This window comes from Triturus cristatus, chromosome 7, assembly GCF_964204655.1.
Source record: "Triturus cristatus chromosome 7, aTriCri1.1, whole genome shotgun sequence".
Lineage (NCBI taxonomy): Eukaryota > Metazoa > Chordata > Amphibia > Caudata > Salamandridae > Triturus > Triturus cristatus.
The window spans coordinates 489,709,050-489,735,895 of NC_140590.1; the positions used below are offsets into that span (position 1 = coordinate 489,709,050).

General features: G+C 43.5%; 1 protein-coding gene across 4 annotated transcripts in view; it reads left to right on the plus strand.

The window, feature by feature from the left end:
• Nucleotides 1–951: 951 nt before the first annotated feature.
• MYH10 (myosin heavy chain 10) overlaps nt 952–26,846 on the plus strand; it is a 1,171,079-nt gene continuing 1,145,184 nt past the window's right edge. Inside the window, exons 1-2 of one of the 4 annotated variants that reach the window (XM_085616842.1) lie at nt 952–1,148; nt 17,417–17,792. In XM_085616842.1, coding sequence (XP_085472968.1) covers nt 17,448–17,792 — 345 coding nt within the window. In that variant the 5' untranslated portion in view covers nt 952–1,148; nt 17,417–17,447. Of the gene's footprint in view, nt 1,149–3,911; nt 4,068–17,416; nt 17,793–26,846 lie in introns of those variants that run through there. The other 3 variants (XM_085616841.1, XM_085616843.1, XM_085616840.1) reach the window with 3 other exon arrangements.

Below are 26,846 nucleotides of genomic sequence, written 5' to 3' on the forward strand. Positions count from 1 at the left end.
AAAATATATATACCTTGTCACATTCCAAGCATCACTTTTTGTCGCTTGGTATATATGTCTACTGCAAACATATCTCAGGTATTTGATGTTTGTCTGAATCTTTGTAAAGCGCTCTGACGCCCTCGGGTCAAGTCCACGCTATATAAAAATCTATTAATAAAAAAATAATAATAACCTAATCAGGAGAAAGCTGTCTGCCACCTGCAAAGCGTCTGGATACCCTCATGGGTGAATAGTGCGCTTTTACAAATACACGTGACATAACATATCCTAACACCGTATCAAAACAGGCGTATTGTGCTACCGTTATATGTGGCACAAATGTTTAAGTTCATGTTTAAAAACGATCACATTTAATAAATACCCTTCAACGTAATTATATGTAATTTAAAGATATAATCTGATGTACAGTACTAAGGTGAAACGCTTTGCATATTAAACAGATTTTCTAAATTCTGAAGACTTTATCATATGTTTACGTGCTGCTTGTTGCAAGATTTGCATGCCGAATATTTTCATGGCTCGGCTGCCCCACGTCTGTAGAGAGTCAAGCCAGACCAGTAGATTGGCGCTGGCTCAGCTGTTCACGTTAATGTGTTTGCTCTTCCCACAGAACCGGATCAATGTTTAAAACGCCAGCGTTTGTCCACAAAAAAAATATTGCATGAACTATTATTGGTATTGGCTTCAAAAATAGTCCCGTATTTTACTGTTTAGCAAATTGCTTGCTGCTTGTCGATTTTAATTGTCGATTTTAATTATTGATTTGATAAAGTAACTGTCAATTTAAGAATTTCACAGGAATAAAGTGTGGTCCTCGTGTGTTAGGCCACGCCCTTAGTTACATGGCCCACCCCTTTTTATAGAATCTTAGTTACGTTCCATGACCACACCCCCTTGTAGTCCCCCACCTTTTTCATCCCACTTAAGCACTGGGAGGGGGGCACAGGAAGCGACGCGGTGGTGACACTGCGTACAGACCGGGTGGCGCTCGTCGACGGAAGTCAACTCGCCATCGCTGGTCCTGATCTCAGGGGTCTTGCGGGTGCCTCGGGCCCAGACGCCGTTCTCTGGACTGATAGGCAGAAGTCACCCGGTGAAGAGTCAGGAGGCGCTCGTCAGCAGACGGAAGGCGGGGCGCGTATCAGGTACATTCTGTGCCAGAAGCACCTCTGTCATTGAGGGAGGACCAGGCGTCCTCAGCGAGTCCCACGCACAGCCACTGGCAACGGGAAGTCGCGGCCGCCCTTTCCGACCGAGACTACCGAAAGATAACACTGCGGGTGCAGTGATGTGTAGGAGGGTTCTCTGGGGTGTTTTATTTTAAACTCCCCCCCCTCCTCCAAGCCTCATGATTTATTTGTCTGGCTGCCCTTTAGTCTTGAATCCCTAGGAGCCCAATTGCTGCTTTCCTCGTGCTTTTGTTCCCGGTTCTCTATACTCATCTGTGTTATTGCCATAATATCTTCGTTACTGGTTACCTCCTGCCCAGACGGCTAGTGCCCTATTAAGTCAATTGTGCTCCCAGTCCATGTTTTCTCTGGGCCCTCACAACTTGTTCTGCCCTTAAGTCCCGTTAGCTGAGTTGTGGTTATGCCCAGTTGTCGCCCAGTCACCCCCTTTGCATGGATCTCTGGTGGCTATACCACCTTGTGCCTTAGTGCACTGGTCATTCACTTGATGAGCCTCGTATCCCCCTTTTTCCCCATGTTGGCACCGCATCCCCTCATTCTGGCTACCCTCGTGCGCTACTGTACCCCCCACTCCCCCAAATTAAGTTTGATCGCTTGCTTTATGTATGGTTTATCTCCAGTATATCGTCCTGGTGTGGGTGACCTGTTTTTCTTATTTTTGGTACAATTTACCAGACCATTAACTACCAGTCTCAATAGTCAAACTCGCCAGTGTCCTGTATTTTTTTCCAACCCATGTATTGAACGATAGATAATTTATTGGAATTTTCTCTCGCAGGAGAGGTTGAGTAAATCCACTTTTTCTAATTGTTGAGACCGATGTCCACGTCAAGCAGGCTGGCTCATATTTTGCACTTCCACAGGTTTTTGTTCAAAGTGAAGTTTGGAGGACGCAGTTTCTAGTAGCCATTGTTTAAAAAGTGCATCTATCGTCTGGGAGCGGATGTACAGTCGAGAGGGAAAACTACAATATAAGTTTAAAAAATAAAGTCCCACTCTCATTTTTGTAAGCAGTGTCTATTATGTCTTGGCGATATTTCGTTAGGTTGGATTGCGGTACATGGTGTGCAGTTTGAGAAATATTAATATGATGCACAATAGTCTTAAATAGGAGGCTCAATTGGATTCCAAAATTAACGTGATTGAGGCACCTATGACTGCACTTATCTAATAGTCAGGGAAATGTATATCTAGGTATGGCGCACAGGACAAGAGGCTCAATATCCCTAACCCCCCCTAGGTTCAAGACCCTACAACAGCCAATTCATCAATGTGGTCCAGCACTTCATTGTGATATAGCACAGTATTCATTGTTCAAATGAATTCAGCAATATAAAATACAATGCTGGGGCTGGCTTACTTAGGATGGCGATATTGTAGCTGGGAACACTGGTTACACTGATGTTATTTTGGGTTAATTTGTGTGTGGCCATTATGTAGTATAGCACCGTATTGGTCATCTGTCAGTTTGGGACACACCGCTTTGGGGAACATCTGAAATATGCGTACAGCTGGGGGAGCCAGGCGCCGAAGAAACTGTGTGCATCTCTAAGTGTTACACTTGGAGCATATTTGTGCAGCTTGGAGAAATGGTGTGCTTCTCTGGCGTGCAGGGTATTGGAGTAGATAACTTGGGTCAAATCTTGAAGTATTTGTGTGCAGCGGTGAGGGCTATACCTACAATATTTTTTTTAACAAGTTTACCAAGTCAGGCCTTGGAGCCTTTGCATGCAGCTCACGAGGCTACACCTGTAGTATTTGTATGCACGTTTTAGGGGCCAAATCACTGCGTTTTAGCGTGCAGTGTTTTAGGCCTTGAGCATTTGTGTTTAAAATGTGTGAGCCCGTTATGTGGGTGCCTTTAAAGTCCAGGTCCTGGAACATGTGTTTGCAACTTTTGTGATCTGGAGTGTTGTGTGGGAACCTTTTGCAAAGTGGCCTTGTAGTGTATTTGTGTGCAGCTTTGGGGTGGGGGTATGCCATGGAGTATTTTTGTGTATCTTTGAGAGCCATGCACAGCAGGAGCTACTTCTGAAGTATCAGTGTGGAGCCTGCTGTTTGTGTCCAGTTCTAGGGAGTACATCCTGCTCTCGAAACCACATTTTCGAAGGGCTGTTGATATGTTGGCGACAGCCCTGAGGAGGATGTGCTTTTTAGCACAAGTCATTAAGAGGCTCAAAGGGGGGAAGAGGGAATGGGCTAAATCAGAATATTTTAAAGTCATTAAATAATTACACGGTGCAGGAAGCTGTTTATTTTTCACTCGTACGGAGGCAGTAGGTGCTCGGCCTACCGTGAAAATAACACTTGTTAGAGAATGGGCTGTAAACGCTTCATGCGTTGAGCTTTCTGGCGCCAGAAATAGCAGAGAAATAAAGATTGAGGCTGTCATATAGTACGCAAGGGCAGATGCTTGGAGAGGAGACGGCTGGACGGGTCTAGCTTCTGTTTCGTGAGCACAGCCACGAAGAAGGAGTCTAATCCAGTGATTCGATGGGTGGTGTGAAGTTGCAAGCCTGTCCAGAGTTCCAGATTGGCAGGGGAGGGCCTGGTAATCGCGCTTCCTCCACTCCCTGGAATCCCTCCTCTATGGTATTTGTGTCTGGGTGGGCGGCAAACGCGCCCCATTCCCTCCTCTGAATTCCCCCCTCTCTGGTATCTGTGTCTCGGTGGGCGGGGCCCCCTCTCTGCAACACTTTCTCCTTTCCCTCCCCGGGTGAAACAAAAGAGCCTGCTCTACTGAAGGTCGGCTCACAGGCAGCATCCCCGCTTTCAGGCACTTCGGATCCTCCAGCTGTTGGAACATATCTCAATAAAAGGAGCTGGACACCCGGCTGACTGCCACGGGAGCCCGCCCTGCCGCCTCCAACCTCGGTAATGTGACTGGCCAGGAATCACGCTGCGACCTCGTCGCTTCTTTGACGCTGTTTAACCGGGCTGTGGGGACACTATAGGTTTATACTTAGCTGGATTGACTGAAAAGGCAGCATTTGTCTTAATATACTGCACCCTCGCCTGTTTCGTTGGTGTCTAGATGCATTTCTTTTTTTCTTGTCTGTCTGGCTCGAGTTCAGCATCGTGGTGAAGATTTCCCGATAATGTCTAATATGCTACATGTGCGTGGTGAACTTCAGGTTAACGTTTACATTTCCCTTTTTTGCCGTGACCATCGGGATTTAGTTAAGCAGAAAGAAAAAGATAGACCCGTCATGATTGTAACTGGGAAAAATACTTCTTTGGCGGGTGAACATTTTCTGGACTGTGATAGAACAGTGATCAGATAAACTCAGTGAAACCCAGCAAGGCGTGTGTGTGAAGTACGATGACAGCTGCGCCGTTTCCACGTAGCTGAGATGAGTGGGATTGTTTTGCCCATGTGTCACATCCGTTTTATATACTGATTAGGCTAATCTTCTTTATAGGTATTTCATGTCTGTAATGTTGTACTTCATATCCACAGGCCATTTCCTTATCGATTAGTTCAAACTAAAAGCACTTGTGGTTTTCCATCCTTAATTTAGTGCGTGTGATGTAAATGAATGCCATATTCTAAGTGACAGGGCATTTTCACCATTTGTCATCATGTGCAGCTTAATGTTTCTAGGCACCGGTATTAACTTCTTACATTTGTGTACCCATCACTTGTCTACGGTCCTGATTTACGGTCCATTCTACATGTGGTTTGTCCTGTAAACTAGATCGGCCTGGGAGTACTTCAAGATAGTCTGTTGACAGCAGGGTTTTCTTAGTTACCCAAATGCACTAGGGGTTCTCACAAGACTTAACAAAAATAACTTTATTTAGGCTGAAGGATCCCGTAGAGCATGTTCTAGTTAAATTTATCGTTGGAGAGATGGATCCTATAGATCATGGTGTAACAAGTGTTATTCATGCAAGACATCACAGTTTGCAGACCACGGCTGTCTTAAAGGTTATCGATGTGTATTTTGTGAAATCTACTCTCTTTTTCCCTTTCATTGTAGCTAAAATATGCGTCGGTTGCAGTCCTAGATACTGGGGACTTTTTCTGCATGGCATCAGCATAAACTGAAACACTTGTAGGTATACTTGGGTTGAACAGAATGGTCCAGTTCCAGTTTTTAAGGTTCAGCCTGTTGATAAGCAGCAATGAAACTAAGGCTCACGGAGATTAAGTGGTTTGCACTGGGTGACATTTTTCTGAGGTGGCAAAGAACTATTGTCCTGTAGTTCCTCACGCTGCATGAGAAGACATCTTTGCTCAATGGAGGATAATTCGTAGAGTGCTGCATTCAGATGATAGGCTTTCCTGTTTTCCAAGGACCCTTTTTCGCGGTTACTGAGCAATGCTCTTTTTATTGACCATGTCATAGTCCGCCCTACTGAAATTCAAAGCATCTACAACTTGTTTTCTGCTGCGGGAAACATTTCGTTCTGAGCTATTGTTCCCTTTTAAAGATTTGACTGCTTCATTCTGCTAGTTTGTTACAGTTGTCACCACACATACTTTATTATGAACTTTGACTGTGTCAAGTGGTAACAATCATAAACCACAACAATACCCCATCATTAAAGACACATGGACAGCTTTGAACCCCTCCTGAGGTGCAACATTACTATATTACAAAATAAATGTATAACATTTTACAAACGTGAGAAAGGATCAAACTAAGCGTTTTAGTCCAGTGCACTGGACCTATCACCTGTGGAGTCCCCCAGGGTTCCATACTGTCTCTTGTCATCTTCAGCCTCTACATAGAGCCTCTTTGTAGTCTACTGATAGGTAACAGCTTCAAGATTCACACTATACCAATGAGAGGCAACTCTGCCTGAAAATCTTCTATGCTCCGGACATCCAATTCCTCAGACACAGCCTGCACCTCATCGAGACATGGATGTTCAGCTCCTTTCTGAAGCTCAAACCAACCAAACCAGAATTCCTGTTATCTGCCAAGAACAGCAAGCAAGAAGTAGTACAAACTTGGCTCTGCGTCATTAACATTCATGGCTGCCAACTCCAACTTTCATAGAAGGCCAAGTCACTTGGATTCACCTTGGACACCAACACTACTCTCCAGAAACACATTACCCCCCCACCCCCCTCCAGAAAGCAAAGACTGCCTGGAACCTGCCCTCTCTCCTAAAGAAAAGGAAACAGTTTTTTCCAGAAAGCAACTTCAGAAATGTAGTTCAAGCCTTTGTACTCTCGCATCTGGATAGTGGTAAAACCCTGGTTCATGTCCTCTCAGACTCTGCACTTGCACACACTATAGCACATCTCCCTGAGGGCCAGAACAAATATGACCACATCAGCAACGTCTCCCCCACCTACAACTGATGTAACTTCATTGGCTCCTCTTGACAGCATGCACCATCTTCAAAACTAGCTGCATTGTTTAAAAAGCCTTCATGCTCGATACCCCCACTTTTCCTGCGGAGAACCGTCTGGTGTCTTTTGGCACACCCGAAGCCAGACCATCGGACTAGAGACTAAGAAGGGTAAAAACTGGAAAAAATAAGCACGACAGAAGCCCTCTTCTATCTATGCACCCGGACTACCCCAACACTGCTAAGTTAGCGCTATATAAGTACTACATATATACATAGTGCTGATAAAACTTAGAAATCAAATGACAACAGTGATGCATTAGGATACTACAGAGGTACTCCATGCCAATGTTTTGCCAGTGCAGCCTTAAATCCGATGAAAGGCCAATCTGAAAGAATCGGCTGAAAACTGGATGAGGCCAATCTGAAGAAATGAAGTATGTCCAGCACTCTTAGGAATCAGTTAAAAACTGGATGAAGTATGTCCAGCACACTCTGTAGCCCCCCATCGTCCTTCAAGTCATACATGGCAATACCATATATAATCACTTTCTGTGAAAAAGCAGCACTTTCTCCATCATGGCTTTAAGTCTGTTGGAAAGTTCTAGACTGGGATATGAATTTAAAAGTACACTTGCCTCTCCTTATCCTGCATTCTTCCAGGAAAACACAATTGGGAGGGAGGATGTCAAATTCCTCTAGAGTAGGTTATAGAATGGGCAACACTCATCCTCCTCAAAACGTTGATCGCAGGTCACTCACACTTCAAATGAAAAATAATACCACAAAGACGAATAGATTGATCAAACTCTGGTTTAAATTTGGTAAATTTCACTGAAGAGATTTTTTGCACAGATTTATTTATTTAATTTATTTATTTTGAAGGTTTTATATAGTGCTAGCTCCACCCGGGGGTATCAGAGCGCTTTACATTTGCATGCTAATAAACAGGGAATGCACAACAGTTGTTATGAGAGAAGCAATTATACAAGGTGGCCTAAAAGAGTATAACGAGAAATATAGAGTACGTAATGAGAAAGGGAAAGAGAGGATGGTCAACCAACCAGTAAAATAACTATTTTGTTACAGACTATTATACAGTACACCAAGGGAGGGCTCAGAGGTCATAATAGTGCGAGGGGGATTGGGTAAGTGAGAGGGGTGGAATGGGAAATGATGGGATGGGAAGGGAGGGGAGAGGGGTGTGTAGGTGAGAGAGGGAGGCGGTGGTGCATTAATGAAGAAGTGAGAATATAGCCAGTACAGAGAGCGAGGGATTAGGCTCCCCAATATTTAATGAGCAGGTGTATTTTAAGGTCTCTTTTGAAACTGACATACGAAGGGTTACATCGAAGATCTTTAGGGAGGGCGTTCCAGATGTTGTGGGCATTGCCAGAGAACGAACAGGCTTGGGATGCTTTTTTTTAAATAGCGGGGGTATGAGGAGAAGAGAGTTGGTGCTCCTTAGCGGTCGGGCGCAACCTGCTTTATTAAGTTTGGTCGAGAGGTAGAGTGGAGTCTTTTGATAGAGGGCTTTGTGCGTAATGCAGGCAATTTTATAGGAGGATCTGCCTTAGATGGGAAGCCATTTGAGGTTCTTGAGGGCAGGTGAGATGTGGTCGAAACATTTACAGTCAGTTGTTAGTCTGGCCGCAAGATTGAAGACAGATTTGATCGGGGCAAGGTGAATTTTGGGAGTTCCGGAGAGTAAAGCGTTTCCGTAGTCAATTTTTGATAGGACAAGAGATTGGATGACTAATTTGAAATCTTCCGCAGAAATGAAAGGTTTCATTTTTCTTTGAGATGCCGGAGTGTGAAGAGTGCTCCTTTTGCCGAGTTTTTCATATGGGAATTAAGCGTAAGCTTACTGTTGATGGTGATGCCAAGAGATTTGACTGATTCGGGGAGGGAGAGAGAACAGTTTAGGACATTAAGGTCAGCGATTCATGTTTGAATGGGGAGAGGGTTGTTTTTGGGAGAGAAGAGAATGACTTCAGTTTTTTTAGGGTTGAGTTCGAGATGGTTTTGGTGTGGGACCAGGTTTGGATCTTGGTTAGGGCAGTGTTGAGGTGTAAGATATCTAAGTGGGATTTTATTTTTATAGTACAGCTGGGTGTCATCAGCATACAGGTGATAGTTAATTCCGGCTTGTTTAAGTATGAGGTTAAGGGGTTCCATAAAGAGGTTGAAGAGAGTGGATAGATCCTTGAGGTACACCGAGGGAGATAGATGTGAGGCAAGAGAGGCAGTTTTCAATTTTGATTTGTTGGGTTCTATGTTGGAAGTAGGTGAACCAGTTTAGGACAGTGCCATTAAGGCCGAAGCGATCTTTGAGTGCATTGAGTAAGATTGAATGGTTGACTGTCATCATCTCTGGGCGGGTTGCACACCAATACTCTTCATGAATTCTTCCAAATCTAATCTTGCAGTTTTGTCTTATTGCGTGCTCACTGTTGACGTGCCAAGCCCAAACAGCACGTGTTGAACCAAACGACATCATAACTTGGGGCTACTTTTAGCCCCAAACCAGTGGCGACAGCCATTTAAAAAACAATTCTCTGCTTTTGCATCTATTCATTAAACCATTTTTCTTTTCAACCTTTTTTACAATCCTTTTATAAATCATCCTTCATACTCTATTTCAAACAGTCAACTCCTCCTGCAAGGTCGTGCAATTTCCAGTTTCTCATGTTATGGCGGGCCATCCGAACCTCTTCCCAATAACACGTACTGAAGCCAAGTTCATTGTGTGCAGTTTATTGTAACCCAATGCATTTCAGACCCACTGGTCCTTCGTCAGGGGTAACTGTAAACAACAATCAGACATGCTTTTAAATAAACAAATGTATATGCATACACTGTTTAACATGCTCATTAACTTTAAAATACACAGTTTATCTATTTCAGTGATCACCAACAGGTTATCAAATATTCCTCAATAAATGACCCTCTTTTCTTGGGTGGCTACAATCTTACCCCGCTCTCTCCTCACTTTCTATTGTCTCTCTTACTCTTACTCTTAATTAAAAAACAAGCATTGGCATAGCCAATAGGTCTCGCCTTTGGGACCTTATAAGTGTTTAGCTATGCAACAGTTGCATAACTAAATACTTATAAGGTCCCAAAAGCGAGACCTATTGGCTATGCAAAGCGGCCGTGGGGCCGTGAAAGTGATCGCGCTCGCGATCAAACATCAAAGCGGCCGCGAAAGTGAAAGTAATCGCGGTAAAGCGCGGAGCGCGCGCCCGCGCACTGTAGCTCTATGCTGGCCTGGTAGCACTTTTTGGAGCCCTCTCAATAAGTCTCGCAAGACCAGCGCATGCGCTGGGTCAGGCGAGACCTAAAAATGGCTGTCGCCACTGGTTTGGGACTAAAAGTAGCCCCAAGTTATGATGTTGAATGGTTGACTGTGTCAAATGCAGCAGTGAGGTCGAGAAGGATGAGTAGGCAGGTCTCGCCGTTGTCCAGGGCGAGGTTGATGTCATCGACTAGGTTAAGCAGTGCAGTTTCAGTGCTGCAACCTTTGCGGAAGCCGGATTGTAGGGGGTCTAGCAGGTTGTACGCGTCATTGTGTTTATCCAATTGAAGTAGGGTGCATTTTTCAAGGGTTTTGGAGAGGAGGGGGAGGTTGGATATAGGGCGGAGGTTGTTAGGGTCATTCGGATCGGCCTCGGGGTTCTTAGGGATGGGAGTGATTTGACCGAGTTGGAGGAAGATAGGAACACACCCTGTAGAGAGGGAGGCGTTAATGATATTGGTCCAATAAGGGACAATGACGTGCTTTAGATCTTGGACAAGGGCAGATGGGAGGGGGTGTTTTGTGTGAGAGGACAGTTTAAGTTTGGATTAGATATTGAAGACTTCCAGTTCAGAAACTGAGCGGAAATTCTGCCATAAGGCATTGTTTTTTAAGCAGTGGGTTAGAGAGGTAGGGTTCAGGAGGGGTAGAAAGAGTAGTGAGTAGGTAAGGGGTGGACTCAGGGGCAGGGGTGGTAATGATGTAGTATCCAGAGGATATTGAGGGCTGGGCGGGAGTTGATTTTCAAGGAAGGATCGATCAATGTTGGCAATTTTTTCAGAGAAAAAGTTAGCAATTTCTTCACATTTGTTTGTGGAGTCCAACCGGTTGGGAGGTGCAGGGGAGGTTTGGTTTCTAATAATGTTGAACAGTTCTCTGGGTCTGTGCCTGGCACGGGAAAGCTAGCCTGGCTGATGAGGGGTGTTGCCCCGAAACTGATCACAGGATGCTTGTTTCCGGTCCAGGGAAGACCTTGCTTGGCAGTTCGGGCTGGACTGTTCCCATGAGGCACAGGGTCAAGATTGATTTGCATATAGCTGGGTCTGAACTGGGATGGCGAAGTGAGCTAAGGATCGATGATGGATTTAACCCAGATCTGTGACTGGGGGTGAGTGTCTGAAAAGTTTCAGAGCTGTTTTGGAACATTTAGGAGCAGCCGCGCTGCACAGTTTTGGACCGTCTGCAGTATTTTAGTAGTGGAAAGTGGTGCTCCTCAGTAAATAGCATTTGCGTAATCCAGTTGCGATAGGATTAATGCTTGTACTAGCATCCTTCTGGCCAGAAAAGGTAGTAGAGGAAGGATTTTCCTAATCGTCCGCAGAAGGCTGTAGCAAGTGCCTGCCACCCTTTGTGCTTGTTCCTTGAGGTGTAAATTGGAGTCAAGTACGACTCCTAAGCTTTTAATGTACTTTTTCGGGGGTGTGGGAGGGGTGGGGGGGGGGTGGGGCCCAGGTCATTAGGCCACCAAGAGTCTATGTTAAGGGGGCCGCTTTGCCAAGAAGCATAATTTCTGTTTTAGCTACATTGAGCTTCAAAAATTAGGTGTCCATCCAACAGGCCACTTTTCCTAAACTGGATGTAAGTGCCGATCCTGAATTGTCATTTTTATTCATGGAGACAACTGAGTATCGTCTGCATAAGTGACCAGCTGCATGTCTTTTTCCAAAGGGAAGGACATATAGATAGTTTGTATTTTTGTCGAAAAGAATTCTGCAAGCTGGTTGCAATGGAGTTGAGGATTATCTGCAGACTGACGGGGCAGGAGGAGTCAAAAGCGATGAGGAAGATCTCACGCGGAGAGTTAGCCGCTGATGTTATTTTTTTTTTATAGTAGCAGCTTTTTGCAGATTTTATTTCTATTTTGTAATGTTTAATGGCTTCTCTGTATTCAGTTTTATTAATGGGTGAGAAGTCTTTTCTCCACTTCCTTTCCAGTACTTTACACTTTTGCTTAAGTGTTCGGAGTCCTGAGGAGTACCAGGGATTTCTGTTAGAGCCAGTTTTTATCTGAATCTCTTTTTTTGAGAAAATAGTGTTTAACGAAGATTCTAACCAGGTATTGAAAGTCTCATTAGCAATGATAGGATTGGGGTGAGGTTTAGGCCTTGTAATTTCCAATTCAGTTTCCCATGCGTTCCATGAAAGTGTGGACCAGGTCCGCATACGTTTTTTGGTTTCTCTGGCCGGTGGACTTATTTCCTGCCTGGCCCACGTAAATAGGAGCAGAAAGTGATCCGACCAGGGGAGTGGGATTGGTTGGGAGGTAGTCAGAGTATCAATATTAGAAAAGATAGGGTCCAGTAAATGGCTTTTATTGTGTGTTGGCCCTGGGACTTTTTGATTGAGCTGAAAGGCGGCTAGCCCTTCGACAATCTCTGATATTTGAGGAAGTAGAACATTATCAAAGTGAATGTTAAAATCTCCCAATACCGTAAAGTTAGGTAGAGAGCTTGCCAGATTGGCTACAATTTCAGGCATAGACTGGCAAAATGTGCTAATAGGGCCTGGGGGACGGTAGAGTAAAATACCCAATAAGATAGTAACATGGGATACCCGGATAGAGAAAAATATGCTTTCAAAGTTGGGAATAGGATTAGTAGTAATGCGGCATTTAAAATAATCCTTATAGATGATAGCAATGCCCCCTCCCCGACCAACATTACGGTCTTGCCTCTGTATTATATATTGAGGTGGGAGGGCTTGTACGGTAGCATAATCTGATTCTTTGTTCATCCAGGTTTCCGTGAGAAACAAAATATCAGGTTTTTCCTCCTCTAGCTGGATACGGAGTTCCACAACGTGTCTGGGTAGGTGCGACAGTTGAGCAAAAGCATTTTAAGCTCCCTTTCCTCTACTAAGGGATCAAGCCTACAAAAAGGTGGGAACATTTTATAGTCACAACTAAAGCAATGTAGGACATGGTGCTCAGGACTTTTAGAGTGCTTGCACTTACTGTTAGGTTCCTCCTTAAGATATATGAGCTGTTCAGGGGTATAGCAAAGTCTTGTATTGTTTGAACCAGCAGGGTTCCTGGGCGCAGATGGGCTTGCCTTAGGCGCACCCGCTACGTGCGTCCGCAGCGCGCGTCCGCTGCGCGGTCTCGTCATCGGCTCCTAATGTAGCCGACTGACGTGATGATGCGTGTGGTTGCGGTCTAGAGCGCTAACCTCAGGACAAAATCGTCAGGCCTAGGAGCATTGAACACAGCTCCGAAATAACAGTAAAAATAGCAAGTTTTCAGTTTTTTTTAAAAGCAAATCACGACGAATTTTACATTAATTAGTATTAAAACAATCCTCTCTTAACACACACCGCTATGCAGTAGATCCCACCAGTGTCAGTATCGGGGAAACGTACTCCCAGAGAACAGTGGCTCATTGAAGCCTATTTAAGCAGTGCCTTTGCCTAGCTGAGCAACCATAGTTTGAGCGCCTCTCCTGTTGACGCAGTTAAGTACTCCTATATGAGGCCCTTCATTTAATACAGGAGTTGTGGAGCCAACAAGCCTGAAATTAAGTATAACATTCCACCACAGTAGCTTCTCCATGCAGACTGTCCTCTCATCAATCCATCTGTACGACATTTAATATCCTGGTTTTGATAGGTGTATCAAACTGTAACCCTGCCATTGCGTTTAAGTGAGCTACCTGAACGCCTTCATGGCTTAGTAGCAAATGCCTGCTGTTGAGCCCTCTAAAAAATAAAAAAAGATATATATTTCTAGAAGAGAGGAGAGGAAGGTAGGAGGTGAAGTAGCAGACAAGCAGGAGACAGGTAGAGGTATAGAAGAAAAAAAAAGCCACGGTGGGGGATGCGTTGGGCAGGGTCCATGAAGAGGTCGCGTAATGGAGATCTTTGGGTGGAGGAAAGCAGTACTCCAGGTGGAGAGCAAGTTGGGAAGCAATAGACAAGTCAGGGCGGGGCAGAAGGGAGCAACAAAAGAGTGCTTGATGGAGTGCGGTTGAGATGGCGAAGCAGCAGACAAGTGAGAGAGCAAGAGAATACATCTGCCCCTCCTGCGTTGAGCCCCATCCCCAAATTTTTATTTTGGTCATTTTGATGTACAATGGTTTCATTGCAATATTTTTTGAGAGGCTGGCTTTAATGTCGATAGCCATTTCATGACTACTTAAACGGCACCAATATTTCTTCTCTTTAGTCCTAGAATGCATTTTATTTTGATTTTGTAATTATTTTTAAAGCATAAACCTAGCTCAGATATTCATGGAAGCTGGATTCTGAGAGCTGAAAAGGATTTTTTTTGCAACAGCAGATTTATCAGTTTCATTTCACGTCCTCCTGAAATATTAGTGCCCTTTTGAAAAATAAGGATTAGTATCCAAGACCACAATTCGTCTTAAGAGATCATGTTTCCTTTTAAGCACAGTAGTTTACGTTGTTTTTGTACCTCAAAGTATAGTGTATCCATGCAGAGGGTAAATAAAAACGTAATGCTACTAAAGTCTTTGTCATACCATTGGAGGGACCAGAGTAACACCAAAATCTGACGAGAAAGCTATGTAGCAAGAGTATGCTAATATGTAACGTTTATGGGAGAGGGGATGATAGGAGAGAATGGGGTTCTAAGAAGGTCAGAAGTCCATTGGAGAGAAGGGAGGAAGTACAGTGAGCACTGGGAGATGTGGGATTAAATAATGGAGATGGAAGGAACAGTGGTCAGGTCAAGTGATGGTGACTCCCAGGCGTTGTTTATTGTCCACAGTTAGTCCTGGCAGATGATAACGGTTTTGTCTATTCTTACCTGGGGCCCCAGAATTACGCCTACAGGCAGGGTTGTTGATAATATTGTCCCAAGTAGGCCTAATGGAACCCGGATAAAGTGTTGCACAGAAAAATCAGAAAAACTACATAGTGCAGTTGTGGTAGGTGGTTCCAGGCAGATATTTCGCTGTCTGGAAGTCAATGCCCTCCCTAAGGGCATTATAGCGGATTTTGAGGATCTAGGCACTATTATTAATAGAATTTTTACTAATAATAAGTTGAATTCTAGACGGGATAAGGTTGGCTGGTTCGACCAAGCCTGTACAACAGCGCTAAAAACCCTTAAGCAAGCACTATCCAACCTTCCGAGAGACAGGGAAGTGATTAAAACCTTGCGGTCCAATTATAACATTGAACTTAAATGCAGGAAAAACGAACTCCGGGAACAAGCCTGGGATAATCTGGATTGTGCCGCAGCCCTCCGGGATTGTAAATTGTTTTGGAGTACAATTAATGCCCCATTCCTCCAGAAAGAAGATTTCCCAGTACTTACCGCATTAGTAAGCGAAGATAGCTGGGTCCGATATTTTTCAGGAATATTTGACCCCCCTGAGGAGTCTTATGATAAAATCTGTATGAATCCCCAGCTGACCCCGCAGACTTTGGGAATCACCATCCGAGAAGTAGTCACGGCAATTAATTCTAGTAAAGGAGGTAAAGCCCCGGGACCTGACGGGGTCCCGATAGATCTTTACAAACATGATCTGGCCCTTTGGAGCCCCCTATTGACCCAGGTCTTTAATGCTGCCACTGATCTCTCCACCCCGGCAACCTGGAGTGAATCCGTTATTATCCCGATTTATAAGAAGGGAGATAGAGGGGAGGCCAAAAACTACCGCCCCATCTCCCTTTTAGACTCCTCCCTTAAAATCATGAGCCGGGTACTACTACTACGCCTGGAGGAGTGGGCGACCAATAACAATATCCTGGCACAATCCCAATATGGTTTTAGAAAGGGTTTGGGGACCATTGACCAGTGCATTAACCTCAACCTTTTAATAGGTAAATATACCAAGGTCAAATCGGGCTCCTTATTTCTTTGCTTTGCGGACCTCTCTAGTGCCTTCGACCTGGTGAACCATTCCCTGTTGTGGACAACCCTTCTCGATATGGGAGCTCCCTCAGCCATTATCCATTTCTTAGCTAGGTTATATTCCAACCTTACCACTCAGATACGATATGGACCAGCAGGAGAGTGTACGAGAAAGATTATGGTAAAATCAGGCATTAGGCAGGGGTGCGTATTGGCCCCCTTGCTTTTCTCCCTTTTTATTAATTCTATGGAACAAGAATTAAAACAGGTCCAAGCAGATGCACCACAAGCAGGTGGCCTACCTATTCCAGTGTTGTTATATGCGGACGACACCGTCTTATTATCTAGAACCCCAATCGGCCTACAGCGGCTAATGAACTGTTTTTATGATTTTTTCCAGGGCAAGAAACTCAAAATTAACAATTCTAAAACATTCATTATGGTCTGTGGCAAAAAGGTGAATCACTCCAAGTCTTTCTATTTTAAAGATAACAGAATTGAGGTTGTAGATAACTTCTGTTATCTGGGCATTACTTTTAACAGTCGGGGCTCATGGACACCTGAACACATTAACATAAAAGCCAGGTTGGGGAAGGCTACACTAGGTGTCTTCCGATTTGCCAACAAACTGGGCAGTCGACGGATTCCAGCAATGCTAAATATTTATAGACACAGATGTTCATCAATAGCACTTTATGGTTCAGGGGTATGGGGGTACGGATGTAACGAAGACTTACAAATTCTGGAAAATTTGTTTTTGAAACGGCTACTTTGTTTACCCTCATCGGCATCTAACTACCTGGTCCACGAGGAACTAAGGTTGGACCATATAGCCGATTTAATCGAATTAAGACCCCTCCTGGTATGGAGGTCTATTTGGCTGAAGGACGAAACAAGTTTTACAAAGAGCATTATCAAAGATTGTCTGTCTTTGGATAATTTCAAGAATATACCATGGATAAAGTATGTGACAACTACTTTTAGAGAACTCTTTGATTTGGATGTACGCAAAGATCCCGAGATTGCAACCACTCTATCCAAAAAGGAGGTGAAAGAGGAATTTATGAGGGTAAAATTCGTTAAACGGAAAGCAGACACAAGTAACTACTCAACCCATGCTTTCTATTCCTCCAATGCAAACGTGGGTCCTGGTTTGCCTATCTATCTCAAAATAATTTACAGGCAATCTCACCAATTCGTCCTATCCAGACTTAGACTTGGTATTGTCCACAACCTTGTGGCCTTTCCAAAAATGAAATATTATACAACATCCGCCTGTCCATGTGATGAACTAACCAAGCAAAGTACCCTTCATTTTATGTTAATCTGCCCCCTTTATAAAGCCCTACGTATTGTTTATTTGAAACCGTTATTTAAAAAATATTCCGTGTCTTCTACTTCAAATGCCATGAAATTGTTATTTTCACTTGCTAGTCCGGATTTGTGTTTTTTTATAGCAACTTTTATCCTGAAATCTGTTGCTGCAAGAAAAAGTATGGTTTTTTAGCTATTTTAGCTACTCCTGTATGCCCGGAAAACAACCCATGATGATATGTACTTTCCCTGTGTAATGTTATATGTATGATTTTATCTGTGTACTTTTATGACATTTTTTAAACTGTCGAATAAAGTTTATGACTTGACTTGATAACGGTTTTGATGTCCTATCCTGGCCCATATTTTAGTAACCATTACTTGTTTTAGCGATGTAGGTAACTAAATGCCTCTGATCAGTGAGTTTGTCTTGTTAGCCGGGTTCTTGCCATTTTTACTAAATCATGTATTTTTACATTTTCTTACAAGGTGATCTTTTTGGTGGGCATTTGCAGCAACAATGGCACAGCGGGTGGGACAAGAAGATCCAGAACGGTATCTATTTGTGGATCGAGACTTAGTATATAACCCTGCTACACAAGCCGACTGGACGGCCAAGAAGCTGGTGTGGATCCCATCTGAGCGACATGGTTTTGAGGCTGCAAGCATCAAGGAGGAGCGTGGGGAAGAGGTTGTAGTCGAATTGGCTGAGAATGGAAAGAAGGCAATGGTCAATAAGGATGATATTCAGAAAATGAACCCTCCAAAATTCTCCAAAGTTGAAGATATGGCAGAATTGACATGCTTGAATGAAGCCTCTGTGTTGCATAACTTGAAAGACCGATACTACTCTGGCCTGATATATGTAAGTATTGTTTGGTTTTTAAAGGTTGCTTTTCTGAGTAATGTATTTTGGTACAATGTGTATCCATGTTTTGATTTGATACCCAGATTGGGTTCTCTACAGATATGTTTTTGTATTTTTTGTTGTTGTTTTTGGTTCAGATGCATGTGCATTTGCGTTAATGAAGAGGTGTGCATGATTGACTTATCCTGTAGTTAACGTATAAAATACATTGACAGACTGATTCAACCAATAGTACTTCTGAAGTCAGAACCCCCCCACCTTTGGAGCTCACATTTTTTTTTACAGAACGAGATCTATGGGACTTTCGAATGTTATACATACACATTTTAAGCAAAAACCCTAAATAAGCCTAGGTTCCATTCCCTACAGTAAGTGCATATCTACAAAGGTGGTATGAGAATTGGTGAGCTCACTTGACAATAGATCGCTATTCTTTGGGAAACTGAATGGTTGTAGTTTTGTCTTCCTAGTTAGTAAAGCACTGTATTTGTTTCCTGTTCTGAAGATCCTTCCATAATGTGGCGTGGCCTCTCTTGGACTACTTGTTTAGGCTATTTCGATGTATGTTCTTTGGGATCCACAAGGAATGGAAAATCATTTAGTTAAGTCATATGGTCGTATTTTGCTGAAAATGTTTTCAAAACTAAAACACTAATAAGATCTTGACTTTTGTGCACTTTAAACTGGATTTGAAAGAGTATATCCAGCCATTAAAATGCACCAGGAGGAGCAAAATACCCTTCGTTTACTTGTATAGCTCATTGCATTTAGTTTATCTGTTCAATGTTGATTGGAAGGCTTCTTGGCAACTGTCTGAACAATTTATTTTACGTTTCTCAGCGCTCATCAAATCAATCATTTATTGCAGGCACTTGGAAGCTATTGATCTAAATGTCGCCTGCTCCAAGCAGTTGCATTCATTAGTGTTTTAAGAAATTAATACTATTTAGAAGCATATTCCTGCAAACTTGTATCGATACAGCTATCATAACAGCATTTGAGACTAGTAGTCGTACATGCACATTGATAAAAAAAAAATATATAAATCTCCCCCCCCCCCCCGCCCCCCACGCTCCCAGTACTCCCCGCCCCCCCAAAATAAATTGTGAAATGACATTGGGTTGGAGTCCTTTAATGGGAAAAAAGTATAGAAATGACATCTACAGCAAAACTGCTATAGTGAAACCAGGGATATATTTTAAATTAAAACTTGATTCATATAGATGGTTCACCATACCTTTCCTAAACCAACTCATCCCTATCTTTAAACCTTATGCCAAATAGATTCCTAGGAATAATAACTGTAAACCTGCCCCTTATTCATAATGAAAACTAAATTGGAGAAATGCCTTTACTCAGAATTCACTACAGCGGAAGTTATTTAGAATGAAGGGCACTTAGGGATGCAACATATTCAAATTTCTTGTTTCAGGATTAGTTTTCTTTCAAAAGGGTAATTGTGTCACGCATTGATAGTGCAGGCCGGGGATAGTATAAGGGTCATTAATTTGGATGTACTTGAAACTGGTATTACAGCACACCTTTCCTATTTAGGCTACTAGTCTTCCTCATTCATCAACTGTAATATACTTATGCTGCTGACCATTTAGTCCAAATGACTTTTACTGGCTTGTTCAGGGGTACCTGCAGTGTATTATAAAGAAATATCCTTCGTCCGTACATGCCTGTTCTAACACTCCATATAACGTAGTGAGTTTCGGGTTCCTGTCTTCCTGCCCTGTAGGTCAGACGTAGATTTATCACCTTGCAACCTAATATCAAAAATTGGTCATCCCAGATCTGGAATGCTTCCTTGCCTCCGTTCATGTGTGTAAGGCACCCCAAGCTTCAAGATACTTCATTTGAAAGAGTTCTGCATGTTCTCAATTAGCATTATTAGATTAATGCATGATATTTGAGAATACTAGATGACTCTATTGCAGAGCCGGGGAATATAGGGTTTGATTTATTTATTCTGCAATGAATAGTTCTCCAGCAACATTCTGCTGTCTTAACCTTCTGGGCAGGAGAGCGACAATACTCTCATGGTAGAAAAAAATCAGTAGAATTTGCACATTCCGCAACCCATTGGTCTGTGGGACGCTTTCCTGCAATGCTTCATTCTTACTGCAGCTTTGTAGTGAGTGAATATAATGTCAAATTGGGCACTGCCAGAATTTCACTCTCTACAAGCGGCTGAAGCTTCTCCAAGTCTACCAGATGACTCCCCTCATTGCCCAATATCAAAAATTGAGTTATGAGGTATTCAGATCTTTGACTAGAAGACCGCTTAATAAAGGCAGAAGTCATTGGAAATTATACAATGGGCAATAGTTTCCCCAGGGTCATCCCATCACATTTTGGCAGCATTTGTTGCACCCTGTCATGGTCTCTCATAAGGGTCTTGGCATCCTACTCCTATTTCCCGAAAATATGAGATACTTGGGCTTCCAAGTATTTAAAGGTACCAGAGGACCAAAACCAAAGGGAACAATCCACCGTTTCAAGCTTGTATTTGAATGCAGGTCACAGTGGATACATATATTACTTCATCCAAATCCATCAAAGCCGAGAGACCAAACCATACTTTTCTATCTCCAAAAGATGTGTTGGGTTCTTGTAGTATAGTAGTTTGCATATAATAACATTTTGTTCTCATTACACTAAATATGCACATCTGCTCACTCTGTAACGTGTAAAAAGTACAAGCAATTTATATTACAATGCATGGGAAAATAAAATGTTGTTTTAAGCTGGGTGTCCCGTGGTATTTATGCTACTTCCTGAATGCAATTTAGTTTTGACACTTTCAAAAATTATCCTATCTGCCGCACCACCATAGTCTCTACAGACCACCCATGCTGTCTTTGATCGCACACTATAAGTGAAGTGGATTTGTCTGAAAACTATTGTTGTCGCCACTTTCCACATTTATCAATGATATTTATGCCCTTGTTCTGTGTGCTATACACAACCACTTTTAGTCCTCGGCAAAGAACTGCTTTCTGTCTTTGAAAAAACACATTCATTCTCAAACCACTGAAGCCTTCACTGTTTAGGGAAAGCAAGTGACATTGGCTTTGTCAATGTAGAAAGGTAAACTGGCAAGACAATCTTTTTTAGACCTAGGACTTTCTAAGTAATTCGGTCGCCCTCACAATATCCATTTAAGTGATAAGATTAGGGTGACTAAGATTTATGGACATAAGATTCATATCAATTGAAATAATCACCCCAAATCTGATCACTTATCTGGATATTGTGAGGACGACCTTACTACTTAAAAAGTCCTAGATCTAAAAACGATTTTCTTTTTTTGATGTATCCTAACAAGGAATCTTACAAGTGAGTTTTAAGAGCGCAGCAAAGCATTATTTTTGGTTGGGTGGGTGTGAGAGGAAGGACTGCGGGTGGCAGGAAGTAAGAGGGAGAGGGCAGGGGTTAGAATCGTATGAGCTTTAGGTAGGGAGGGAAATAATAATAATTTTAAAAAATGGGCTCATGGAAAGAATGGACAGGATGGGGGAGGAACATAGAGCAAATGGGGTATGTATTAAAAGGGAGAAACAGCATAGTAGAGAGAGCAATTAGGGAAAGAAGGGAGCAACATAGTGCGCATGGGTCACTGGCATTTTAGGGAGCATCACACAAGAAGGCAAGAAAACACACACACTGTCATGGAGGTCTTAAATAAAAAAAAAGTACTTTATTTTAAATGTGAACAGTAGAAGGCCACAAATCAGCCAGAAAAAATGATGGTAAAGGAGCAATGCTCAAGGAGAGCTGTCCTTACAATAAGGAAAAACATGCCACCGAATAAGAAACGTTCTTGTAGCAGGAGTCACACTAAAATCAACCAGTGGTAAGCACTTTGTGGGTTCTAAGCCATCTGTAAAGTTTTTTTCATGGTTTGACCCACGAGGTCTTTCACAGACAAGACCGCTAAAAACAGTCAGTAGGCCTGATCTAAAAACTGCGCCACCAGCCCCAGGATTTTATGTATAACCGCCACCTGGTCTCTAAAAGATGTCTCCACCTTTTTGGGATGCCAAAAGGTAGACCTAAATAGGAAGAAGCAATTTAAATGGATGGCGAGTGTGTGCTGCATGGCATAGTTCTGAGGTGTTGGAGCAGTATCATGATTTGTCTTTTATTTTTTGTATGGAATGGTGGCATGTTGTGCATAACTGTAAGGCTTCATATGGTAAAGCATATGATATGATTGAATTGTCCAGCATGGTAGGGATAATGTGTTCAGTTTGATATTCTGTGTTTTGAGACGGATCCACTCTGCTTAAATACTTTTTGGAAAACCTGTATGAAATGTAATGAGTACAGGATGACTGACTTAAGGAAGAAAATTGTTATAACTACAAGGTTTTTGTAGACTTGAAGTGAATCTTGGCAGTTGAACAGTGTACTTAAAAATGCAGGGAATGCATTATTGGGCTCTGTTTTTCTGCTACATTCTGTGAAGTCTGTTAAGCAGATTTAAATGTGATGTTGGTGTTTTGCATTTACTCCAGAAACGAGCATTTGCAATGCAATAGGTCTCGCAATAGTGAAACTTTGAGCTATTGGCATTGCAAATGCTAATGTTTCTTATTTTATTGTTTTGGTTAAAAAACATAACAGCAGTAGCATAAGTACTAAAATATATTCCACTGGGCAAGGAAAGGGTGCAGTACCACAGGCCATTACTAGGTGTCCCGGTGGAGTTGCAAAGGTACCTCTATTAGCCACATAAGATACTGCAAACTTAATGCAATTATAAAGAGAGAGATTGCACCTCAGCATATGTTTCTATTTGTTTTTATTGGAAGCCAGATTTGTGTTAGCTTGCATTTTAAAAATGCACCATTGTTGTTTATTTAAATCTTTCTCTTTATAATTGCATTAAGAGTGCACTACCTTATGTGGCTAATAAAGGTCCCTTTGCCACTCTACAGGGAAACCTAGTAACAGCCTGTGGTACTGCACCCTTTCCTTGCTTAGTGGAATATTCTTTTCTTACTTATGCTACTGGTGGGATATTTTTTTGACAAAAACAAAAACTTGTATTTTCAACACCAATAGCTCAAAGTTTCCCTAGTGGGAGACCTATTGCATTGCAAATGCATTTTCCCTGCCCAGGGTGTGATACCACTCAGCACACTCAAAACACTCGGCTCCATTGCCTAACTGCATTTCTTGACATTAAATCCTTTAGGGACTGGAAGAATGTACGTAGCCGATTCAGTGAGCTACATGGAAGAAGCTAAGTAAGCGCTAGATCACAGAAACAACTTTTGGAAAAGATGCCAACAGACAAATGTGCCCCACCCCAGTGAAAGGCAGTAACCAGAGTGCCGAAACAAAATGGAACCAGGGCCAAATGAAAGATGCTTTAAAATTAAGCCTCAGGACCCAAGGGCACCATCGACAGGGCACAGGGAAAGAATAGCAAGTTTGTGTATAGTTTAGTTGTCTTTCCTTTCGCATTTAATGCACGGTTCACTATGTCCATGTGCAATATCTAACCAGTCTCTCACACCACTGGTAAAGTGGGAAATCCACGATTAGGCCTCAGGCTTCTTGGTTCAAAATGACAAGTCGGCCACTAGAGTACATCTCCACCCTCAGGCCTCCCACCCTCCATCTGACCCTCACACCCACTTACTTTCTACTTATCAATCCGGGGAGCAGTGCACTCTCATGCATTCCAATCACAGTGGTATACTGTGTAGGTGTTTAACACACAGCAAAATCTTAATTTACATCAGCCATAAACAGTTTAAGTGTGTTGTCATCAGTCTCGTATATGGCACCACGGGGCTCTAAGAGCAGTCTCACTGCACACTATGCTGCTGAATGCCGAAAAAAACAACCTGAACTGACGGCGCTGCATGAGTGCAACGTGCTAAAATCATAGTGAGCAAACGTAACAGCGGGCACGTGAAAATGGGCTTAGAGTCACCAGTCTCTCCCTCCCTGCGCAATCCCCGCGCTTTGTACCATCACCAGTGAAGTCCGTGCCTGCAGTGTTCACCGAACACATATTGTGGCACCACAATTGTGATCCACTGGGGAGCCACCACAAGTGATCCCTTCCCTCCCTGCTTGCTCTACTAAAATGCACGATTACTGAATATTTGTGTAACACTTGCAACGAATGGCGGAGTTAGAAACAAAAACCCAGAGCACATAGTTGTGTTCTTCCTGCAATCTTCACAACTTAATCCAAGGCGTTGTGTAATGAAAGAACAGCCAAAGTTCAATTCCTTGCACGAACAGCCCCAAACCTGTATGCATTACATTTCTTCGCTTTAATTTGCACTGTGGTATTAACGCAACACAAAAATGTTGTGATGTTGAATGAAACCAAAACGTTTAGACGGTGGCTACCACAGGTGAAAAATAAATTTGGTGACACTCCAAAATATAAACAGGTTAGCATGGCAAACCCAAATACAAAGTGGAGAGCATGTGCAATTAAAGAACCCTGCTCTGTAAAATGGGGTCTATTTAGAGCCTGCAAGCTCTCATTATGAGCAGCCCATTCTTTTCCGATCCCAGCAAAACCCTCCTCCCCATTGCACAAAGAGTTCCCTTGGACCCTCTGCCCCCCCATCCCACTGGATTTTAAAAGGTGCAATAACTATCACCTCCTACTCCAGAGGAGTTACCGAACTGCCAACTGGAACTGCCTGCAGAGTTGTCCGCTTATGAAAATGCATCTGCTATCCCATACAGTGGAGATTTGGAACTGACCTCTTCCATGTAATTATTAGCAACATATTCCGCAGTTCTTGCCTAACTCAGGGTACTTATTTGAATACTACCTAAACAACAGCCACACATTGATTTAATGGGAACAAATGTGATTATCAATGGGGTACAATAAATCTGACATCCACTGCCTCTGCCCCATACGCTGCATTCTTTAGGTCAAAGACACGGAGTTAGGGTGAAATCATTCATAAAACCTAGAAGCAGTCTTGTCATGCACTCCAACGCCTTAAGGTTAAGCCGAGGGCACTCCACCGAATCCTGCAGCCTAACGCTTTATTCTGGAACTTGTCACACATAATCTCAGGAAGCGCCTTTTGAAAATGCAAATTCAGTGGTCTCAAACTGACACTTTAAAAATGTTCTATCCCCTGTGCAAAGTTACATTCGTGCAGTACCCCCGTTCAGCCCCTCCCTCTCCCCCTCCATGGCCCCCACCCCAACAGCTGTGCCCTTTCACTGGCATTGCAGGCAAACTTATCGGCAATGTACGCAAACCTGAACTCTGACCCTTCCTAGCAACAGCTCTTCTCTCTGAACAGCGCACGCAGCAAACACTGACAGTCCCGTCTGGAAAAAGCCCTCCCCCACTCCCTGAGGTGCGGCCCGCATTGCAGGCCCTGCCCAAAACGCGACCTGCAGCTTTGTGCCCTGGCTTACGAGCAGAGCACACAGCATGGAAAACTCACAGGGCTGCGCGTTGACCTAGTGTAAGTGGGATAGGTGGGGCAAAGGGACACAATGTTGTCCATGAGTCCTCAACACTTCTACCCGATCTGTTTCTAGGCGCTCAAAGTGACTATTCTAGTATTTACATAAGCGCTACTAAATTATTTGCACGTGGGCTTCCCTCCCCCTGAAAAGTCTATTTGTATAAATCTTGATAAAAAGTGCATCAGCGTACTATTAACGGTAAATGTTGGTGTTTCTCGTCTGTGGTCACAAGATTGGTTTCTACTCGCTGTGCACAGCTCTTTGGTTTCTGTTAGGCACTGGGAGATTTAAGTGATTTGCCACGAATTACAGGATGGTGAGCTGCCTGCCGAGACTCGAACCACGTTCCCCAGCTCCAAAGTGGGCAACCCCGGCCGTTACGCCATATCTGCAATTTAAGTATCTTACATGCCTGTCTCATTATTTGTTCTGTAAAGTGCTGTATAAATATCTTTAGTGCTCTATATAATTTCCCTTCGTTTCTTGGTAAAAGAAGATTGGGCTGCTTGCCGTCAGTAGCCTGTAAGCATGTTGGCTCTTCATAAATAGCGTCATTCCAATGATGAACGTTGGTGTCCGCGCCTACGTCTTTTCTTTGAAAAAGCACTGAAAGAGAGGGGGTGACATAAGTGTTTTGTAATGTATTTTCTCAGTTTGTGGGCCACAAAGTAAGCTCACGGGAACCGGCCAGCCCGCAACCCACCCAGTTGCAGCGACCTGTTGGGCAATGAAGCGTTACCTGCGACCCGGTCACTAGTACAAGGTTCCTCAAGCCCCGGGGCACAGGATCCTTGCTAATGCGGTACGGGTGAGGAGCGAGGCAGCCCCTCCCGCCCTCGGCAGACTTGGGCCGGCAGCGGTGACGAGCACAGAGTTCCCGAGGCTCCCGTGCCGGCGGCGGTGATCTCGGTGGCAGCTTTTAAATACGGTCTTCTGTAGGGTGCAGACAACCGCGCACAGCACTACGGGGGTGATTTAAATAATGCGCCCAGTCCGGGCCAGTGGCGGTGACTTTGGGGGTGACAAATTAGTTTTCACGCCATGTGCTGCAGAGGCAGTTTTTCCAATCCCAGGGCCCTTAACTAAATAAATAAAATGACGGCCCAGTGGATCGCAAGGGAACAAGAGAATACGATCAGCCGCCTTTAATCCAACTAAGGTGTGCCGCGTGGTATTTGCCGTGCTGGTTGAACAAGCGGGCGGCTCTTTTGTAAGAGCCAGTGGTTGAAGTGCATTAAACCAGTGGTGCGTGCGCACCACAGAGGAGCGGGGGCTAGGGAGCCTGTTGTCTGTGCCACGCTGATGTGCGTAATAGACACCGGTGGGAATGGGCGAAGCAAAGGCAGGGACATGCGCCCGCCTTTGCCCAATTGCGTGCTGTATTTTTTTTTAAAAGCACCCTAAAGCCAATTGAAGCCTGCAAAAGCAAAACCACACGCACAAGCGTGTGGTCAGCTTTCTGAAGCCTGTACTAGAGGTCTCATGCTGCGCGAGCGGTGCTGTGCACTGCAACGCTAGGCGCGAGACCTAAAAAGGATTTTATGCATGCAAAAAATGGTTGATTCCTAG